General features: G+C 38.2%; 1 protein-coding gene across 1 annotated transcript; it reads right to left on the bottom strand.

Annotated features, from left to right (window-relative positions):
• Positions 1 to 228: 228 nt before the first annotated feature.
• TDP2 (tyrosyl-DNA phosphodiesterase 2) lies at positions 229 to 22,497 on the bottom strand. Its single transcript, XM_074205697.1, has 7 exons — positions 22,246 to 22,497; positions 22,084 to 22,157; positions 16,131 to 16,304; positions 15,078 to 15,169; positions 14,070 to 14,188; positions 6,915 to 7,085; positions 229 to 4,010 (listed from the first exon to the last, which is right to left on the bottom strand). Exons 1-7 carry the CDS (start codon positions 22,396 to 22,398, stop codon positions 3,729 to 3,731), a joined length of 1,065 nt encoding a protein of 354 aa, XP_074061798.1. The 5' UTR covers positions 22,399 to 22,497; the 3' UTR covers positions 229 to 3,728.
• Between the last annotated feature and the right edge of the window lies 1 nt (position 22,498).

The following is a 22,498-nucleotide window of genomic DNA, read 5'->3' as shown; positions in this document are numbered from 1 at the left end:
ACCTCCTCCTTTCTTCCCCTCTATTGCAATATGTCCTCTGTACCTCTCCATTCAATCTCCTCCATCCTCCCAACTCTTTACTGCCCCCCCCCTTTTAAGTAGATATTTTTAAATCATTCTGTCAGAGTCATGGATAATTTATGAGTGTCCATTATTTCTAGCTAAGTATATTCTCTCTAATAGAGATACAATTCTCAAGGGTTATAAAAATCTTTCTCTCAGGTGGGGATATAGCCAGTTTTATCTTATTGGATAGCAGTTTTTTTCCTTTACTTTTTTTTTAACCTTTTCATGTCTTCAATCTCCTTTTTGATGTCCAAATTTTCTATTTAGCTCTGGTCTTTTCATCAGGAAGTCTCCTATTTGATTAAATGTCCATCTTTTCCCCTGGAAAAGAAGGCTCAGCTTTGCTGGATAGTGGATTCTTGGCTGCATTCCAAGCTCCTTTGCTCTTTGGAACATCTCATTCCAGGTCCTTTGATGCCTATTGTTGATGCAGCGAGGTCCTATTTATCCTTACTGTGGCTCCTTGGTAACTAAATGGTTTCTTTATGACTGCTTGAAGGATTTTCTCTTATCTGATGGTTCTGGAAGTTGGTCACAATATTCTTTGGGGTTTTCATTTTAGGATTCCTTTCTGGGGGGCGAGGATTGATATATATTCTTTTAGTAACTATTTTTGCCCCCCTCCCCCTGTTCTTTGATATCAGGGCAGTTTTCCATCACTAATTCCTGTAATATTAAGTCCAGGATTTTTCTCTATTCAATGTTTTCCAGAAGCCCAATGATTCTTAAGTTGTATCTCCTGGTTCTATTCTCGAGGTCAGTGGTTTTGTCAATAAGGTATTTTATATTTTCTATTTTTTTTTAACAGATTCTTGTTGTCTCATGAAGTCATTAGTTTCCACACACTCCATTTTTTAAGAGAAGAATTTTCTTCATTTACTTTTTGCAACTCCTTTTTCAATTGGTCAATTCTAGTTTTGAGGGAATTTTCCATTTGTCCAGTTGAGGTTTTCAGGGAAGTATTTTCTTTTTGCATTAGTCCAATTGTATTTTCCAAGGATTTATTTTCTTATTGCAAGGTATTCATTCTCTCTTGAGTTTCTTTTTTCCAAATAACTTTTAAACTACTTCCTGATTTCTTCAAGGAAGTCCTTCTAGGCTGGAGACCAAATCATATTCTCCTCAGAGCTCTAGATCTCTCTGTTAGAGTCTTTAACTTCCAGGTAGTTTTCTATGCCCCCCCTTCACTGACCTTTCTTCAATTTCCTAAGATCTTGTGTTGGGGGAAGGGTTGGTTCACAGAGGTTTGGTGTTGAGATCCTGAGAAGCTTTGCTCACTTGGCTTAGTAACTCCAAGTGGGTCAGCCAGTAGAGGGGTGTTGGTTGCTTTCTCTGGAGTTTCCGTGACCTTGATTTGAGGCTCTTTCCCTTGGTCTGGAGGGGATGGGTGGTGCTTTTATCCTTGAACAATGTGGGCTGGGCAAGGTAGTTAATCTCCCTATTCAGCTGAGGGAGCGCTGCTACCCACACCTGGGGGGGTTGGGGGGAGGGGTGAGCCGTTACTGTGTTTGTTCTGGGAGGAAGACTCTCCTAAAATAAAAGTATGGAACCTGTGTGGAGCCTGCTGTCCTTCAGATCAGCGGAGCCCAGCAGATCAATGTCTAGCTGCACTCTGCAACTCAGAACACGCCCTCCAGTCCTGCTGGAGTGCCCCAGACTACCCCTCCCACAGCCAAAGTCTCCAGGGCCTAGTTGGCTCTCAGACAGCTCCCACAGTCAATGTCTCCTGGTTGATCTTAGGTTTTTCTGGCTCTCACACACACCCCACCCCTTCCCTACAGGCTCTCTGCCCTCCACTCACCCAAAATCCCCGGAGACAGACCTTCTTGGTAGATGTTCTTCTCCTAGCTTCTTTTTGTTTATTTTTGATCAAATTTCTGATAAGAGGTTTGTTTCATATAATATGAGGGAAGACCAGGAGACCTTAGCACAGTGCTTATCTTCTCTCAGCATCTTGGCTGAAAGTCAATTATTCAAGAAAGGAGATGGAATTAATGTCTGATGTCACAGAGCGCCCTCTTCTCCTTTCCTCTTTCCTCAGTTTTCAGGAGACTAGCCTATTATTAACTTTTTAATAAAAGTCTACAGAAGACCAAAAGCTATCAAGTTCATTCAAGTAATTAATTTCTAATGTTATAGTTGAGAAAACTGAGGTAAACAAAGGTCAAGGGATTTTCCCAGGTGTACCCAGCTATGTGGTATCCAAGACTGATTAAGGTCTTCCAGACTTCAAGTCCAGCACTCTGAGCACTATGACATCTCAAGGCTTTCTCTTGTCCTAGAGGACAGAACAAGTGTTTAACTAACTGAAGATGAATGTATGCATCCTACATTTGTCCCTGATAAAACTGAATCTTTCTGATTTTAGCCCAGAATTCTAAACTGTTGAAACCTGTCCTACTATTAGTTATTCTTTCTAGCTTTATGCCATTAGTAAAAACATTATCTTCTTTGACTTTTATTCAGGTCAACAAAAGAGATCTTTAAATTGACCAGAGTCAAAGATCTAAAATTTCTAACACTATGTGAAGTCAATTTAATCTCTGCACACTGTTGAACAAGAAAAAAGTAATTTCTTCAGTTACATTTAGGTGAAACAATTGGGTAAACATGACAATGTAGTAAAACTTCAACAGATCCATGTCAACAAGCTTAATTGAATTAAGGGGAAAAAAATGCAGAAAGATCTATGCATGCCCAGATTGAATTCTGTTTTTAACTAATTAAGCAGGAGTGTGAAGGGTAGAGACACTGACTCATTTACCCATAAAAACAGATTATCCAAAACATATTGTTCAGAATTGGTTTCATTTTTCACATCTACCTGAATTTATTCTTTTTTTCTTCTTCATTCTAGGGTCAAATAATGGGAGAGAAAATTAGTTTAGATTCCATGTGACTCAAAAGTAGATAATAGTGATTTTTTTATACTCTTTAATTAAAAATACAATTTAATGAAAAATACTAGTTTTCTCATGGACTTAATCAGATACATTCTTACACGTTTCAAAGCTTATTAGATGACTAGGATTAATAGAATTATCCAATTTTCCAATGTGATTATTTATGCTAAACCATTATTGTTGTTAACACATTTACATTTTCCTCCCACACTGTTAATACAGAGGAAATAAAGTAATTTATAAATTCCATTTGCCTTTTACCATTATTTCCTTTAGGGTTAGTCTAACCCTAATTTAGGCAGACAGAATGAAAACAAATATATCACATTTCTCATTTGTGCTATCCTCCTTCCAGTAGCTTTTGTTAAGGAAGTGGCCAAGATGAAGACAAAGGACAAGGAAATCCATAATCCCATCAAGCAAGAAGGTTTATGGCAAGCACAGGAACAGTACCAGAGCTAGAAACTAAACAAGCAATGTCACTTCATCCAGACCAACCAAATAGATTGGAGGAAAAATATAAAGGCCAATTACAAAAGCTCTTTAAATACTTAAAGATACAAGTTCTTGGAGGGGGGAAAAATTGAACTCTTTAAAAGAATCTACAAAGAGAAACAATAATAAAATGGTGAAGATCCAGCTTCATAGGTGATATTCAACACATTTTTCCAAAGAGTTTAATAAAACATCATCATTCTTTCCAAGAAATCTGAGAAAAAAAAAACTACAGACTTAAAAATATACACATTTGAAAAATAATCACAGTATTACATCAAAACCACAAAAAAGACCCCAATGATCACTAGGAAATCTACCACATTCCAGTTTTTCTAACCCTATTAGGTCTAAATTGCGAGGAACAATATGACAACTATTTGCTGCAGGTCTGAAAAATATTCTGTCAAAACGCAGTTTACAGGTAGCCTTTATTGCCAAATTAGTGTTGGCTTGTGTATCCCAAGTATAACGGCAGTGCTCAGGTTTGCCCAAAAACTCCCAAACATCCATTATTTTTTCTGGTAAGCCACCTGATTTAGAAACCTAAAAGAGAATGGGAAACCTTTCATCAAATTTTTTGAAGTCTTAAAAAAAATCTGATTACAATGCTTAGATGCAACATTCAATATTAAAACAATTAAACCATTTGTTTAATGAATACCCATACAAAATACTTAAGATAACTCAATATAAAATTGCTTTGCTACATAGTCATAAGAAAAAGCACAAGTAAACAGCTAGATTGAAAAGAAGGGTAAATAACTGACTGTTTTGTGAAATTTTCCTACGCTCCCCTCATTAAAGGGCAGTGATTCTTTGTTATTTCAATTTTTTACATTTTATTTTAGAAACTGGGTCTCCCTATCTCACTCAGGTTGAAAATCTAATAGTCTCATGTGGGCCTGGCTCCAGTGCTGATGATGGAAGCATTGACCTACTCCACTTGTGACCTGAGGCTCATCTTATTTGGTGCAGACACCTAAATGATTTAGCAAACTCAAATATCCACCTACTGTAGCCTCCCCTAATAGCAGGGATTACAGGAGTACTCTAATCAAGGATTCTTGATCTGGAATGAAAATACTTTAAAAAATTGAAAATTGGATTTCAAAATAATACATTTCTCTACATCTGAATACCAAAGAGATCATGAAAAAGGGGAAAAGGACTCACATGAATAAAAACTTAAAGCAGCTCTTTTTGTGGTGGCAAAGAATTGGAAATGGAGGGAATGCCTGAACAAGTTGTAGCATATGAATGTGATGAAATTACTACTGTTCTATAGGAAATCATGAATGCATGGACTTCAGAAAATTGTGGCAAGACTTACTCATATGAACTGCTACCAAGTGAAGTGAGTAGAACCAGGAGAACATTGGACATAGGAACAGCAACACTGTGTGATGATCAATTATGATGGACTTATCTCTCCTCAGCAATACAATAATCAAAGACAATTCTAAAGTACTTGTGATGGAAAATGCCCTTCACATTCAGAAAAAGAACTATGGAGTTTGAATGCAAACTAAAGCATATTATTTTTCATTTTTAAAATTTGCTTTTTAAATATTTTTTCCCTCTCATAGGTCCCCCCTTTGTTCTGATTGTTTTTTAATAACATGACTAATACAGAAATATGTTTAACATATATTATACATTATACATGTGTAACCGTTATCAGATTACTTGATGGGGGGGGAATGTGACCTAAGTTATAAAGTCACTCGGATTAGAGGAGAAAAATATTTATCTTATTTGGAGACACATCTAAGACTGGGCTTAATTTACCTAGAACACCTTTCTTTTAAGGAACAGAAGTGACAAGATGGCCCCATTTGAGCTCAATTTCACTTTAATGTAAACTACAGGTCAGGAAATAAAAAAGAAAGCCAAATCTAATCCTGTGATATTTATGGGGTCCCCATTCTATGCCAAACATTTCACAGAATATACAAAAAGCACAAAAAAACAGAAGCAAAAGCTATGATCCCATTTTCTGTATGCATAGGACCTTTTCCCTCATTTTTTTTTTTAATTTAAGGCAATGGGGTTAAGGTTACACAGAAGGCAATTATTGAGTGTCTAAGGTCACATTTGAACTCAGGTCCTCCTGACTCCAGGGCCAGTGCTCTATCCACTGTGCCACCTAGCTCTCCCATAATCCTATTCTCTAGGGAATTTTTGTGTTAAAAACAGGTCTTCCTGTTGCAGACATTTCTCATTTGCATGCTTCTCAGACCATTCTTCACAGATTAGCCATAATATTAGAAAACAGCCCTATTAGCTAGAACCCCCACTTGTTTCCAATGGAACATAAAGCCATCACTGCCTACAGTAAACTCAAGGGTCTGAGTCCTCAGACTGGCTTTGAAGCCAGCTTGACTATACTTACTCCAACTTTTTCTCTCACTCCCACCAAAGCATTTCAGCTCCAACCAAGGCAAGTTTTCCATTCTTTGCCTTACATATGCTACCAGGCTCGACTTACAGCTATGGCCTTACATAGCTTTAAGTTCCCTGGAGGCTAGGCAGCACTGTAGACAGAGTACCGCATCTGCAGACATGATACCCATTCAAATACAGCCTCAGGCATTGATTAGCCCAGTGAAACTGGAGAAAGTTGGCCAGGACCACTGGGGTCTCAGACTATAGAGTGGGGGTGACAATTACAGCCTCTCTTTCTCTCTCCCAAAGTGTGTATGGGTCAAATGAGGTCATCCTTGTGAAGCACACAGTAGGTACTTACGAAGTGCTTGTATCCCCTCTCCCCCATCCTGTGCAGTGGGGGCCAGGCTGACATCCCCCAAGAGCTCCTTGGCTCCTCAGGTCCATGTTGCCTAGCTTGTGCCATGGCTTTTGGTCCTCAGTGATACACTCTCCAATCATAGTTTGGCTCGTATCCTGTTCCTCTAACAAGAACCTAAGGTCTTTATAGTTTAATGATTATGTCTCATAACTTTCCTCATACTCTGTTCTACCTAGAAGAGCACTTGGCACAGAACAGACAATGCAGTCAATGACTACAGAATTAGGTAGATATGTATACATGTATGTATATATGGTTTATATATACAGAATGGCTTCTATAGATAGCAGATCAAGCAAAGGTCCAGGCACAATATAAAGGGTCAAATGATCCAATTTTTGCTGCACAGCAGTGCAGTGAGAAGTTAGCTCTGGCCTCTGCTGGAGAGCACCACAGGGCTGGGCATCTTGGGGCTTGTCCACAGGAGAGACTTCTTATATACCTACTGATTGATTCATATAAGAAAATCTCCCTAAATCTCCCTTTCTCAGGAAGAAGCCCTTCAAGGAGGCAACAAGACAAGATTATGTTTCAGTTATAGGCTGAACTAGAAACGCACCAAGGTTCTGTGATCACATGAGAAAGAAAAGAAAACAACTAGTTTACCACATGAAACATTGAAATGAAACACTGTAACTCACTTCATGGTCCCTTAAATTTGTATCTCCTCCAAATATAACTGTAATCGACTCTGGGACCTCTTGCATTTTCTTTAACACTGTTTTTAGTTGATTTATCCGTTCCCGAGCATGGTTTCTGGTGCTTTCAAAATGCGAGTTCAAAAGGCAAAGCTCATTACCACAGATAGTCACCTGCAACAGAACAGTACCTCTGAGTTAAGTTACAGGTTGGCCTATTTTAATTTCCAATACTAAATTTTTAATCAGAAAAAAGTCAGGATTATCTAAAGCTCATTAAATCATTAAATCAGTAATTGTATGAACAAATAAGAAAAAAATAAGGAGCAGCATAAGGTAAGGAGATATGAAAATATAGGGTACAAAAAGCAGATATGATTATAATAGAATTGAGGTAGGGTGGGGAAAGAAGTCATATCACAAAGAGGAGTAAGGAGGTGAATCTTTTCAAGAAATCTGACTAAGAAAAGGAATAATATGGATTTATCTTTTAAAGCAACACTTGAAAATTAGAAAATCTAGGAAATGGCTATCTATGAACACTCTTGACAAGAAATAAGCTAGCTTCCAATTGTAGAAATTCATTGAGAAAGAACCCACAATCTCCCAGGACAATTCATTCCACTTTTAGAAATTGTTAGGAAAGGTTCCCCTCTATCAAGTATAAATCTCTTAGTTCTGTTCTCTGGGGTCAAGGAAAAACCTCTCATATTCCCAACTTGTCTTCTCTTCTCTACCACACCATTACTATCTCCAAGTCTTTCACCAAACTGGGTGTCCTCTTCTCTATATGCCTCCAAAGATACTGGTATCCTTCCTAAAATGTGGCAGTCAGACCTGAACTCTAGGTAGGATCTGGCCAAGGCAGAGTACAGATTATTCTTATTCTGACATTATGGCTCTTTTAATATAGTTCAAGGTAACATTGATATTTTGAGTTACTAGGTCATACTCATAATTTTATGAAGGCATACACCTCTAAAATCATCAGATCTTTTCTTGCATTTCAGCTCTTTTCCCCCATGAAAAATCAACTTCTGCAATTGCCCCTGCTACCTTCCCCACCCCCAACATTTCATACTTGTATAATCAAGTCAATAGACACTAATTGCTTATTATTTGGGTTGCGTTAAACACTGGAGATGCAAAGAAAGGCAGAACTGACGGAGAAAAGGGAATGATAATGTGAACAATGCAAGTCTGTAGAAGGTGGGAGCTGATCCAAGTCTTGAAGGAAAACAGGAAATCTAGGGACAGGAGATGTCAAAGAAGAATATTTAAGGCAGGGGGAATAGCAAGTATAAATACATGCACAGTGTCATGTGCAACAATCAGCCAGTAAGCCAAGGTAGCTGGAGCAGAAGGGAAAGAAGTATTACAATGGAAAAAGAGGAATATTTTTTGAAGGATTTTAAATGTCAGTATTTTACACTGATGCTGGAGACAAGAGGGAGTCACTGAAGTTTATTGAGTAAAAGGGTGACACAGTCAGATATTCACTGGAAAATCATTTTGGTACCTGAGTAGAAGATAGATTGGACAAGAAGGGACTTGAGGCAGGGAGACCGATCCTGATAGCAGTCTAGGCCCCCCCATAGAACAACAGGCCCCGTGGCAGAGGGGGGCGCTTATGGTCACTCACAGACCAGGAGAGAGGACAGAGCCTCACACACTGAGACCCTTGTGGGAGTGTCCCAAAAGCTCAGGAAACACCCCAAAACCAGGCCCAGGCTGGGAAAATGAGCAAGCAGAGAAATAAGAGGAAGACTATTGAGAAATATTTTGCAAAGAAAAACTGGGAAAAGAAAGGAGATGCAGGAAAAACATGAAAATGAAGTCAGCAGCTTAGTCAAAGTAATCCAAAAAAATGCTGAAAAAAATAGCATGCTAAAAAACAGCTTAGGTCAAATGGATATAACAGTTCAAAAAAGTTATTGAGGAGAAGAATGCTTTAAAAAAGCAAAATTGGTCAGATGGAAAAAGAGATAAGAAAACTCTCTGAGGAGAACAAATCCTTCAGACAAAGAATAGAATTCAGGGAGATTGATGAATTTACCAGAAATCAAGAATCAATACTTCAAAACCAAAAAAATGAAAAATTAGAAGAAAATGTGAAATATCTCATTGAAAAAAACAACTGATATGGAAAAAAGACTTAGGAAAGATAATTTAAAAATTATTGGAATACCTGAAAGTCATGATCAGGAAAAGAGCCTTGACATCATTTTCAAAGAATTACTACAGGAAAATTGCCCTGATATTCTAGAAGCAGAGGGCAAAATAGAAATGGAGAGAATCCACCGATCCCGCCGAGAAAGAGATCCCAAAAAACCAACCCCTAGGAATATTATAGCCAAGTTCCAGAACTCCCAAGTCAAAGAGAAAATATTACAAGCAGCCAGAAGGACACAGTTCAAATATCGTGGAGCTGCAGTCAGGATCACACAGGACTTAGCAGCAACTACATTGGACGCTCGTAGGGCTTGGAATACAATATACCAGAAGGAAAAAGAGCTTAGAATGCAACCAAGAATGAACTACCCAGCAAGGCTGAATGTCCTCTTCCAGGGAAAAAGATGGACTTTCAATGAACCAGGGGAATTTTGAATGTTCCTTTTGGAATGGCCAGAGCTGAACAGAAGGTTTGATCTTCAGATACAGGACTCAGGTGAAGCATGGAGATTGGAGGAGAGGGGGGGAAATATGAGGGACTTAATGAGGATGAACTGAATGTATAGAAAAATGATACTGATAATATTCATATGAACCTTCCCAGTTAATAGAGCAGGTAGAGGGAGCTTTTATAGTTGAAGCACAGGAGAAAGCTGAATTCGAAGATAAAATATGGTGTAAAAATGGAGTCAATAGAAAAAAAAGGGAAATGGAATGGGAGAAAGAAAGAGGAGAGGGGGAATAGTCCAAGATATTTCACACAATAAGATTTTTTTTATTACAATGAGCCTTTGCAATGATATGGAAGGGGGGAGGCAAGGGGGAATGAAGGAACCTTTGCTCTCATCAGAGATGGCTAGGAGAGGAAACAGCAAATATACTCAACGGGGTATAGACATCTGGAGTAAGAAGGAGGGGGGAGCAGGGGGAAGGGGTGGGGATGTGAATAAAGGAGGAGAGGATGGACCATGGGGGTGAGTGGTCAGATATAACACATTTTTTTTTTTTTACTTCTTGCAAGGGGCTGGGATTGGAAGGCCAGGTGGATTCTGGGCCTAAGGGGTGGTATGGGGGCTCAGGGCTTCTTGGCCCCAGGGCCAGGGATCTGTCTGCTGCGGCACTCAGCGACCCTACAGCAGAGTCAGAGTGAAAGGAGAAAGAAAATATAGTACATGGTAGTGGAGAAATAAGAAAGGAGGGAGTTGCGATCAGCAATGGCAACGTTGGAAAAATATGGTAGTAACTTTTGTGATGGACTTATCATAAAGAATGTGATCCACCCATGACAGAGTTGTTGGTGTTGGAACAAAGACTGAAGCACATTTTTTTGTTATTATTATTTGGGGGAGGGTGCAGGGCAAGTGGGGCTGGGTGGCCTGCCTGGGGCCACATAGCAGGGTAATCTTTGGGTGTCTGGGGCCAGATTTGGACCCAGGTGCTCCTGGCTCAAGGGCCAATGCTCTGCTAGCTACCCCTACTATTATTACTATTTTATTTTATTTTGGGTCTTTTTTTTTCTTCTTTTTGGTTTTTGCAGGGCAGTGGGGATCGGGTGGCTTGCATGTCATATGGCTGGGTGATTGTTGGGTTTACGAGGCTGGATATAGATTCGGGTGCTCGTGGCTCCAGGGCTGGTGCTTCATCCATAGTGCCACCTGGCCATACCTACAATTATTACTGTTATTTTTTTTAATTTTATTTTTTTCTCTCCCCTTTACTTTTTTCACCCAAGCAAGTCTATCTATATTCATGGGGGGAGGGGTATTTTGTTTACTTGTAAACAAGAATATTTTATTAATGTAAAAAAACATTTGTACAAAATGAGAAAAATAAATTTAAAAAAAAAAAGCTGTATGACATTCAGTCAACACAATTATCAGACCTGATGGAGAAAAGCAGGATGTTTGGCTTGCTCTAGACTATGAGGCTTTAGATGTTGCCAACAAGATTGGAATCATCTAAACTGTGCTCAGGTGACTTGCTTCAACTACAGTAAAAAGTTTCAAAATAGTACACTGGTGCCAAGGGCCCATATATCAGTAGTGCATATGAAAGGACAAGATTGACAAGATTGGATATGTGAGATAAGTATAAGAGTATAGGATGATGCCAAAGTTGTGAACCAGGATAAATGGAATCTTTAATAACAGAATATATGGGAAGGGTTAAAGGAAAAGTTGTTAATATAATGAGATATGAGATGTGTTTTGTTTGATTATACACATCTATCATATACATTATACATCCTTTACCAGGAGAGAGGGAGGGAGAGAAAACCATTTTTAATAACTGAAAGAATTTGTCAAGTAGATCAGAACTGGCTTCTAACCTATGGGTGGCTAGAGCTAAAGACAGTAGGCCAGAGACAGGAAAGTCAGAAATCAAACAGAAGTTTAGTTTATTTCAGTGATGAAAACAGCTTGGAAGCAAGAATATATATGCTGGAGCCGCAACCCTAATGAGAGGGACCTGAAGCATCGTAGGGAGAACTCAATACTTATACTGATGGCTGCATTAATGAGCTGTAGCCTTGACAATGGGGGTTAACAGTAACTATGTGACAAGTTTAATTCATAGTAGAACTTGATACTTGTCCAAACTCAGAGACTACCTGATGCAGGTGAGAAACAATTCTGGGATATAAATGAAGCTGAGATCATTCACAAAGTGAGCACAAAGCTCTGGAAAATAGGGTGCCTTCCTAGAGTATGTCAAAATAAAATTCTTTTTAAGACAATAGGGTTGAGTTATTTGCCCAATGTCACACAGCTAGGTAATTATTATTAAGTGTCTGAGGCCACATTTGAACTCAGGTACTTCTAAATCCAGGGCCAGATCCAGGGGTGCTCTATCTACTGTGCCACCTAGCCCCCACCTCCATCGCCACACCCTTTATAAAGAAAGATGTTGCACTCCGTTTTGGACATGTTGAATTTGAAATGTCAAAAGGTTTTCCAATTTGAGATATCAAAAAAAGGCAGTTGATAATGCAGGACTATAGCTAAGGAGAGAAGTTAAGTTTGGATATATAGATCTGAGAATCACGTGCATAGAGATGAACACATGAGAGCTAATGAAATTACCAAATGGGACAAGTATAAGGTTCAGAACAGAGCCTTGGGATATACTCCCAATGAGCAGCCATATCACAAAAGAGATCCAGCAAAAAAGAAATTAGTAAAGAAAACCAGAATAGAGCAATAGCATGAAAACTTAAAGAGAAAATAGCTAAGAGGCACAGTGGATAGAGTGCTGGGCCCAGAGATTTAGGAGACCTGAGTTCAAATCCCATGATCAGATACTGACTAGCTGGGGACCCTGGGCAAGAAATTTAACACTATTTGCCTCAGCTTTCTCATCTGTAAAATGAGTTGGAGAAAGAAATGGCAAACCACGGGGTCACCAAAAGTAAGTCAAGACTGAAATGACTGAGCAAAAACAACATCCAGGAGAAAAGGGTGATTGAGAGTTTTAAAGATGGCAGATAGATCAAGAAGGATAACTGAAAAGTCATTCTTCAGTGCTGTTGTGACCTGCCCTTGATCAAACAGCTAATAAGTATCTGAGATTAGGATCTGAATGCAGGTCTTCCCAATTCCAAGTTCACTGTGCCACCTAGATGGCTCCCTCAAGAAGAATAAAGAATGACTAAAAGACTGAAAAGTCATTAGATTTGACAATTAAGATCACTGATAACTTTAGAAAGAGAGCAGTATCAGTTGAATGAGGTCAGAGGCCATAATACAAACTATTTAAAAGAAAGTGAGTGGAAAAACAGGGGGAGTAACTACTAATGACAGATTTATCAAACAGTTTCTAGAAGAAGAGGAGAGAAATACGGCAATAGCTAAGAGGCATGGTTGGACTAAGAGAAGGAACTTTAAGGACTGGGAAACACAGGTGTACTGTAGGCAGCAAGAATGTAGACAGTAGATGGAAAGATTGAAAATTAGTGAGAAGGTGGTGGAAGAAATAATGTACTGAAGAAAATGGGAGGAGGTGGGATTAAGAGTGTATGTAGAGGAATTTGAATGGGCAAGAAGCTCCAGTTCTCTTGGGGTTAATAGTCAGTGTCTGGAGCCAACTAAAAAGGTCCTTCCAGAAAATCTATAATGCTCCTGTTAAAGACCTTTCCCTCTTGGAACTCACATAACAAATCTTTCTTAGGTATCTCCATGTACTACTATAAATCACAGATTTGTATTTGGTCACATGCCCCTAAAGGACCATAAGCTCCATGAGAGCACTGAATATATCGTACAGACTAAATTTAACAAATATTGATCCTACTACCTGAATGAAGTGAGAAGGAGAGAGGTGCTATGTCAGCTCCAAGTGAGAAAGGTCTTTATTTCCTAAAGAAAATACTATTTAGGGGAGGCTAGGTGGAGCAGTGGATAAAGCACTAGCCCTGGTGTCAGGAGTACCTGGGTTCAAATCTGGTCTCAGACACTTAATAATTACCTAGCTGTGTGGCCTTGGGCAAGCCACTTAACCCCATTTGCCTTGAAAAATAAAAACTAAAAAAAAAAAAAAGGAAATACTATTTAAATTGAGTTATCCAATGCCTTCACTAAAGTCATAAAAACTATGATTGCCAATATCTAGCCCCCCCCCCAATATTTCCCTCTCCGATTACTGATTAGTTAATTGAGGGTGATTTACCAAGTAATAACAAATTACCAGTTACTTATAGAACTAGCAGCAATTACTTCAGGAAGGAAACATGGATTTAATTTAAATCCATCTACTTCAGGAGATATATGCCTTCAAAGAAGTTTATTTTAACACAGTATTCACCTAAGTTCATTTGCAAATTTCATGAACAATGAAAGGAACCTATTTTTTTAATTTAAGGCAATAGTTAAGTGACTTGTCCAAGGTCACACAGCTAGAAAGGAACCTATTTTAAAGAGAAAGGCAAACTTCTATCAAAACAGATTATGAAATTATAAAAATGAGTAATTTTTTCACAAGTTCACTTACGTGCACACACAAAAGGTTTCTCATCATTTGGGTAGTTGGAAAAGGTATAATGTCATGGCTTATTAACTTTACTCTTGACTTCTTCAACATTACTACAGTGAAATAGCCATCTTCATTACCTTAAAATGATTATTAAAAAGAAAGGTTCATTCTATGTATATGTCAGAGCAATAATATTAAATTCACATAGAAGGGAATCACTAATACATATAAAGACACATATAAATGGTGGGGGCTGGGTTGAAGAGAGAAAATTTGGATCTGAAAATAAAAATTTTAAATTAAAAGTTATCTATATTTTATTGAATTTTATTTCTTTAAATTTACCCAATTATAATTTAATCTAGTTTAGTTGCACTTGGGAATACTGGTGACTGAAACTTTCAAATTACTAAAGGACAGTATTTTTTTTTTGTAAGGCAAATGGGGTTAAGTGGCTTGCCCAAGGCCACACAGCTAGGTAATTACTAAATGTCTGATGCCGGATTTGAACCCAGGTACTCCTGACTCCAGGGCTGGTGCTCTATCCACTGTGCCACCTAGCCACCCCTAAAGGATAGTATTAAGGACTAGAAAATATTTCAAGAATAGTTTGAATCCAACTTATCTTTATTTTATGTCCTTTATCCCAGGTTATACAAAGAACAGTTATAAATGCTCACATAGATTCTTTTAAGAAAAGCACTATCTGTTAGTATAACTATTATCTATTTGCGAAGATAAATTTAATTCAAAGATAAAGATGTTTTAACCTTAAGTTTCTCAACTTGGTACTTGAAAATGACATCTCAGAAACTAAAGTCACTCATCTAAAAAAAGATGATCTCATTCTAAGAACCAAATAATATTCACTTTCTTCCCAGACACTGGATAGGTAACATAATTAAAACATTTCAACTAAGGAAAAAGACGATTTTCCAAATGGGGGGTGGGGGGGATGTTTTTAAAGAGGTGGATATTTTGAAAATCACTCTCAACAAGTTAGCTAAATTATTGTAAGGGTGTTACCTGAAATAATTGTGTAACTGGTGGCTCTTTTCTTTAGGTAGCTGTAGTATGGTGGAATCACTTCTTGAAGAAATACCACATCTGGAGTGTACCTAATTTTTAAAAATGAGTTTATTCAGAGGCTAATAATAAATATAACATTTCACCAGAACAAACCCAAGGAAATGACATCAAAACTTACTATTCCATATCTAAGAGAAATACAAGCTTTCACTTTACCAGAATTCCAAAAATGAAGACAATTTACTAAACCATAACAAAATGGCTATTGGAAGGGTACTCACGGACAAAAATTTCAGCACCTACTATTTATTTTAATATTGAAAAAATTGTGCTATAACAATACCACACATGAAAATTTGAAATCAAAGTTATGAGTTAAAAAAAATCAATTTTGCTTTTTCTTCCATCTAATGTAAATATTCTAGCTTAAAATAAAATGAAACTTTAAAAGTACAGTTCTCTTTCAAATCTTTCACTTTTTTACCTGTCCAGCTTGTATTCTCAAAAATGATCTTTGCAATTACTTCTGTTGAAACTGTCAGGATTAATAACTTTCCAATAACATATTCAATAAACAAATAAGCAACATAAGAGGCATTGCCATATTAAATCCAGTTAGAGATGTTAACTTCAAAAAATGTCCAAATGTAATCCTTTTAAAATTAACATAGCAATCTTTCCATGGGAAATTTTGCATTCCAAGCTATATTTTGATTTTGACTTAAGATAACACTTGACATCTACTCTTTTGTAAAGATGAGCATTATATTTTGTCTAGAATTACTCTTTGTAGTTAAAAGTATAGATTTGTTTATTTGAATATAGTCTAAAATTGCAAAAAGTGAGACATTTCAATGGAAAGAATAGTCTTCTGGAAATCAGGTTTCAGTTCTGGCTCTTTTACTAACTTAACTCTGTGACTATTTTTATCTGTAAAATGGGGGAATGCCCTACCCACTTCACAGGAGAAAACGGATGTGAAGAGACAGAAATATTAAATTGTTAAACAAATGTATAGAACTACTACAAACAGCAGTAAATAATACTTACAAAGCTAAATACTGACACACGCTTTTAGCCCTATCTTGCAAATTGTTCATATCCAAACCATCAATATTCCAAGTAATTAAAGAAAATGTACTGTCATCTTCGTTCTGGACAGGATTCTCTATATTGATAACAGTATTGGTGACGTTAATTGTTGCTTCATTTGTCAGGTCAACACTAGCAAAAATGGAAAGAAAAATAATTTTTTAGATGTATAATTTAAGAAATTTAAAAATTATTTTAAAAGCTTTTATTGACTTCACTTTGCAAAGGAACACAACAAAGTACAAAAGACTTAAGGCATTTATCTAAAGAAATACAATATACTCAGATGACTAAACAAAAAGTAAATCATTTATACTATATTCTCTAAATCTGTGATTCTTGACATAGGCAGTCTGATGAAGCCTATGAACCTTTTTAAAAATGTTTTACTTTAAAATTTCATAATTGAAGGAAAAAGCTAAATTTCAATTAAGTGTAAAAATAAAGATGATTTCCCTTTTGCCCCATCCATGTCCACAAGAACCCTCAAGGGTCTATGAACTACAGCTTAAGAACCCCTTCTCTACATATTTGACCATTTATGCTAGGTAGCTTGCTATATGAACATCTTCCAGTGGCTTGTTTAAACTGAAATTTTTGTTCTAGTTCAAAGTTTTACTGTTCAGTGATGTTAGTATCTGTTTTAATTTTTCTTCAAGTCCACTGGAGAAAATGAGACAGGTAGCTCAACAGGGCAGAAAACTACCAAAGAAATGTTTGTCTTCAGTTACAAAAAGCAGTTTAAGGAATAAATAACATGAACTCACCAGATTTTTGTCATTTTCACATGTTAACAAATATTGTTTATGACTTTTTTTTAAGTTTTTTTTGCAAGGCAATGGGGTTAAGTGGCTTGCCCAAGGCCACATAGCTAGGTAATTATTAAGTGTCTGAGGCTGGATTTCAACTCAGGTACTCCTGACTCCAAGGCCAGTGCTCTATCCACTGCGCCACCTAGCCGCCCCTTGTTTATGATTTTCAAAGATTAATTTAAGAGTAATTCATTAACTTTCTATGTTTGACTTAAAAATTTAAAGAGTAATGAGCATTCATAAAAACTGCTTATTAAAAAAGTAAGTTAAATAAATACTGAGCAAGTTTCTTTCTGATCAGGTGTTCCTCAAATCCTTCAAATGCCATTTCCTCCAAAAACTGCTTTTATCTCCCCAGAAGCAAATAACCTTTACTTCCTCAAACTCAAAAAACCACTCTGTATCATTCTTATGTACTGTTTCTGTTCTATTTTATATTGCAGGTATTTATGTGTGTCATAAATCTCAAAAATAGAGTGAACTTCTTGGGAACATGTCTATACTTTTTCAACTTTGTACTTCATTCAGATCATTGCCTCTCCAAGGAAGTAGACAATACCCTATCTAGAAGATGCTTAACAAATATTTGCATAATTTTTATTCAAAGAGATCATATCAACTCTATTTTTCAAAGCTTTATTTTTCCAACTTCCTTTATTTCCCCAAAGGATTAGTGGTTACCACATCAAAGGTCCCGTTCCCCCCCCCCCCCCCATGGACTTGGCAAGGGAAAACCTCAATGATAATTCCATCTTAGACATCTATCAATTATGTATTCCAGGGAAAAGATGGTCTCTCTCAGAGAGTTTCAGTTTCCTTTCTTCCTCTGAATTTCATTATTTCCTCCATAAAATAGGAATTGATAACAGCGCCTTCGTTAAAGAACTGCAGTGAGGATTAAATGAGACCACTTATAAAAACCACAAAACAAACTTTAAAGCACTATGTACATTCCATATGTGGCAGCTTATCCTAGAAAAGAATCAGTCAAGCATTTATTAAACTATCACAATGTGCTAGGTATTCAGAGGGTGAGGGCAGGGAGTACAAAGAAAGGAAAAAAACAAAAATAGATCTTTGCCCTCAAAAAGTTCACATTCTAAAGAAGGAAACATCATGCCAAAAAAATTGTACAAAGATATGAGGACTCCCAAAGTGCCCGTGCGTGCCTCGCGGCTTGCCCCTAGAGAAGAGTGTGGGCTGTGTTGCAGGGGGTGTCCGCCTCCTCCTCTCTGCAGCTCCTGATGTGGCCGGGCCCTGAAGCCGCTGCCCGGAAAAGTTATCCTACACTCGTGAGCATTCTTCTCTTGAGTTTTTCATCCACCTCTAAGATCTACAACAATTTGCTGCAGTAAGAAGTCAACCAGCCCTCGGATCCAGTGAAACTTGCTGAAGAGAAGAGCCTGGAAAATTTGAGTACTGAGGACAAAACCAGAATGAGCAGATGGAGACAAAAACATAGTTCAGAGGCTGAATAAAGAAAGAATTCCTAGAGGTACACCGACAACCAAGAGGAGGCAATTTGAAAACTACTTTTACTTTACTGTTTAGGGGTGGTATATCTACCCCTGTTATAAAGTATTTTTGCTTTTTTCCTGGAGATCATTAAATCTTACAGGAATGTGTATTCACTAAACTAAGAAATTGAAATTTTTCATTCATTTTCATCATTGAAATAAAATCAATTCATAGTAAGACTATATTTAAAGAGATACATAAATGTTATATGAAATATCTTTGAAGATAATCAGTGCAATTGTTGTTATTGAATGAGAACTCATTCATTTTTCTGTCCTTGGAGTTATAGATATAATTACTTACTGTCCAGGTGAAAATGCTGCTTTGCAATATAGTTGAAAAGGGAGTAAAATATGCATTGTCTTTTTGGAAAAATTAATATTCTGTCTTCACTTTTATTTCAAAATGAGTTTTAATCATCCAAAGTTCTTGTTAAATCTTCATTCTAAAGACAGTTCTGTCAGACTGTCATCTTCAGGGACCCTGAAGTGGTTGTGTGGGTAATATCCAAATGAAATCACTTTTTGGTAATCTACGCTATCCAAATTGAAATTTTTTCCAACACCAGTCACCTGATGAACAGTAATTATCACATATACAAGAAAACATTACTAAAAGGTTCACAAATAATGCTTGTGATGATTCTCATTTTCCAAGTCTGATTTATTTAAAAATTCAGAAAATGATGGTAACATTTCATAAGTAATTTGTTAATACTGTTTTTTTACTTCTTCCTAAATGTCAGTTTGATGGCAAGCTTAAGATTATAATACTTTGAGACTCAAATATAATTCAAGTGTAATGAAGATAGTTTTCAAATATTCTTCCTTTTGAAAATATTTAACCAGATTTAAATCTTCCTTTAAGCTTTAAAATTTCAGTTCCAAGTGGAAATTCAACAGTAATGAAATGGTAAATGCTTAAACTTCTTTCACAAATTTAATGTATTACTCCTTAACAAAACTTTACAACTTGACCACATTATATAAGAACTGCATTTAACCATGGAGACTTCTTTTTTGCTTTGTGTTCATGGTCAATAAAACAATATATAAATCCAAAAAAAAAAAAAAAGGACATGAGGACTATCTCCAGTCATCTTATTCCATATCTGGCCACTGTACCCAGATGACTCCATAAGAAAAACTGAGATTGGTGACTCTGCAAAGCACCCCCCCCCTCATTTAAATGTAACTTACTTTCATGTCATGAAAGAGAACAAAAGAGTAATAAAGACACACACACATATATGTGTGTTGTGTGTGTGTGTGTGTGTACATAGGTCTTGAAGGAAGACAAAGACAAGAGGCAGAGGCAAGGAGGAAAAGTACCACAGAAATGAAGGTCAGCCTCAATGAATTAGGAATATTGGAGAAGTTGAAATGTTATGAGGAAGAGCAAGAACACTGTCACTGAACCCTATGAGTAAGAGGGGAGTAAAAATCTAAGATGACTAAAAAGGGAGGAAACAGACAAGTTGTGAAAGGCAGGTGGAAAAGTTGGCTTGTAAAAAGCTTTAAAAAAAACCAGGTAGGGGATTTTCCATTTGATCTGGGGGTTACAGGGAACCATGGATGTTTATTGGGTAAGGAGGTGACACAGTTAGCTTCCTGATTTAGGAAGATCATTTCTGGCAGATGAATGGATAATGGAGTAGGATTTGGTGAGAGACTTGAGGCAGGGGGACCAATCTGAAGATTACTGAAAAGCATCAGGGTGAAATAGGATGTGCGAACTTGGGAAGTCAACTAGTTCAGGAGTGGTTGTGTGAGTGAAAAGGAGTCACATACTACAAGACTAGAGTAGAAAAACTCAGTTTCAGGATTTGGAGAAGCAGAAAATGGGTTCAAATTCCATAGGGATCGGTCTACAGGGCCTCAAGTTGGTTAATATTTTGCTGTTTTAGGTTTTTATTTTAAATTCTAGAGTTCAAGTCTTTCATTTATAAAATGAAAAGAATGGTGTAGTCTGGGGTTCTAAATCTTTCCTAAATCAGAAACTCCTTTGGAAGTCTAGGTAAACCTCTAAATCCCTCCTCACAGTGTTTTGTTCCCTACCTTCATAAGTGAAGGATATGCTGAATTTCTAGTAGTTTAGGAAATAACAATGCAATTTTCTCCCATTCAAGTTACCCAGATGCCCTGAAACTATCTGATGTGGTCCATTAAGAGTGTCAGAGGTTAAGAAGTTTTGAATTGGGGTGACTAGATGGCACAGTGGATAGAGCACCGGCCATGGAGTCAGGAGGAACTGAGTTCAAATCTATCCTCAGACACTTGATAATGACCTTGCTGTGTGGCCTTGGGCAAGCCACTTAAGCCATTTGCCTTTCAAAAACTAAAAAAAATCTTAAGTTCAAATAAAATCTAAAGAATTAAAAAAATTTAAAAGAAAAAGAAAAACGTTTGGGCAACATAAGCCCTTTAAGTAAAAAATGGGAAGGTATTAGGGGAGAACAGTGTTACCAAACACTCAAGACCATTCAAAGTACAATCAAGGAGGCAGCCAGGTGGCACAGAGCTAAATTCAGATCCGGCCTCAGACACTTGATAATGACCTAGCTGTGTGGCCTTGGGCAAGCCATTTAACCCATTTGCCTTTCAAAAACCTAAAAAAAATCTTAAGTTCAAATAAAATCTAAAGAATTAAAAAAAATGTAAAAGAAAAAGAAGAACGTTTGGGCAACATAAGCCCTTTAAGTAAAAAATGGGAAGGTATTAGGGGAGAACAGTGTTACCAAACACTCAAGACCATTCAAAGTACAATCAAGGAGGCAGCCAGGTGGCACAGAGCTAAGTTCAGATCCGGCCTCAGACACTTGATAATGACCTCGCTGTGTGGCCTTGGGCAAGCCACTTAACCCATTTGCATTTCAAAAACCTAAAAAAAAAAATCTTAAGTTCAAATAAAATCTAAAGAATTAAAAAAAAATGTAAAAGAAAAAGAAAAACGTTTGGGCAACATAAGCCCTTTAAGTAAAAAATGGGAAGGTATTAGGGGAGAACAGTGTTACCAAACACTCAAGACCATTCAAAGTACAATCAAGGAGGCAGCCAGGTGGCACAGAGCTAAGTTCAGATCCGGCCTCAGACACTTGATAATGACCTCGCTGTGTGGCCTTGGGCAAGCCACTTAACCCATTTGCATTTCAAAAACCTAAAAAAAAAAATCTTAAGTTCAAATAAAATCTAAAGAATTAAAAAAAAATGTAAAAGAAAAAGAAAAACGTTTGGGCAACATAAGCCCTTTAAGTAAAAAATGGGAAGGTATTAGGGGAGAACAGTGTTACCAAACACTCAAGACCATTCAAAGTACAATCAAGGAGGCAGCCAGGTGGCACAGAGCTAAGTTCAGATCCGGCCTCAGACACTTGATAATGACCTCGCTGTGTGGCCTTGGACAAGCCACTTGACCCCACTGCCTTGCAAACCCCAAAAAGAAAACTAGAGGATGGAAGAGGTGAAGGGAGCGGCCGGTCCGGGCGGGGAGGGCGCCGGGGCCGCTTCTGCCCGCCACCGCGCCCCGCGCCCTCCAGGCCCTCGGGCCGGGCTCGGAGCCCGCTCCCCCGCCCCCTCACTCACCAGAGCCCCGCGGCGGGGGCGGCGCCCGGCGCTCCCTGGTCCTCGGCCGCCTGGAAGTAGGCATCGAGCGCCCTCTGAAAAGCAAAGGCGGAGGCTGGAGGCGGCGGCGCGCGGCGGGCTGGAGGCCCGGGGCCGGGGAGCGGGCCGGGGGCGGGGGCTTACTTCCATCTGCCACTCGCTCTCCTCCAGGTAGCGCCGAGCCACGTCGGGGCCGCGGCCCGTAATCGCCGCGAACTCGGCGCACAGCCGAGGGCGCTCCCGCCCCGCGCTCTCCTCGGGCTCCCCGGGCGCCGCCGCGGCGTCGTCCACCTCCATCGCTCCAGGAGAGGTCCCGCCGCCGCACTCTGCGCAGGCGCGGCGCGGCGCGCCGAACGAACGTTCCGGCTGGGAAACCGCTCCCTCTCGCCTTCTCCGC

The sequence above is a fragment of the Macrotis lagotis genome, chromosome X, assembly GCF_037893015.1.
Source record: "Macrotis lagotis isolate mMagLag1 chromosome X, bilby.v1.9.chrom.fasta, whole genome shotgun sequence".
Lineage (NCBI taxonomy): Eukaryota > Metazoa > Chordata > Mammalia > Peramelemorphia > Peramelidae > Macrotis > Macrotis lagotis.
Note: the sequence above shows the minus strand (reverse complement) of the source record. Positions and strands in the feature narration are given on the sequence as shown.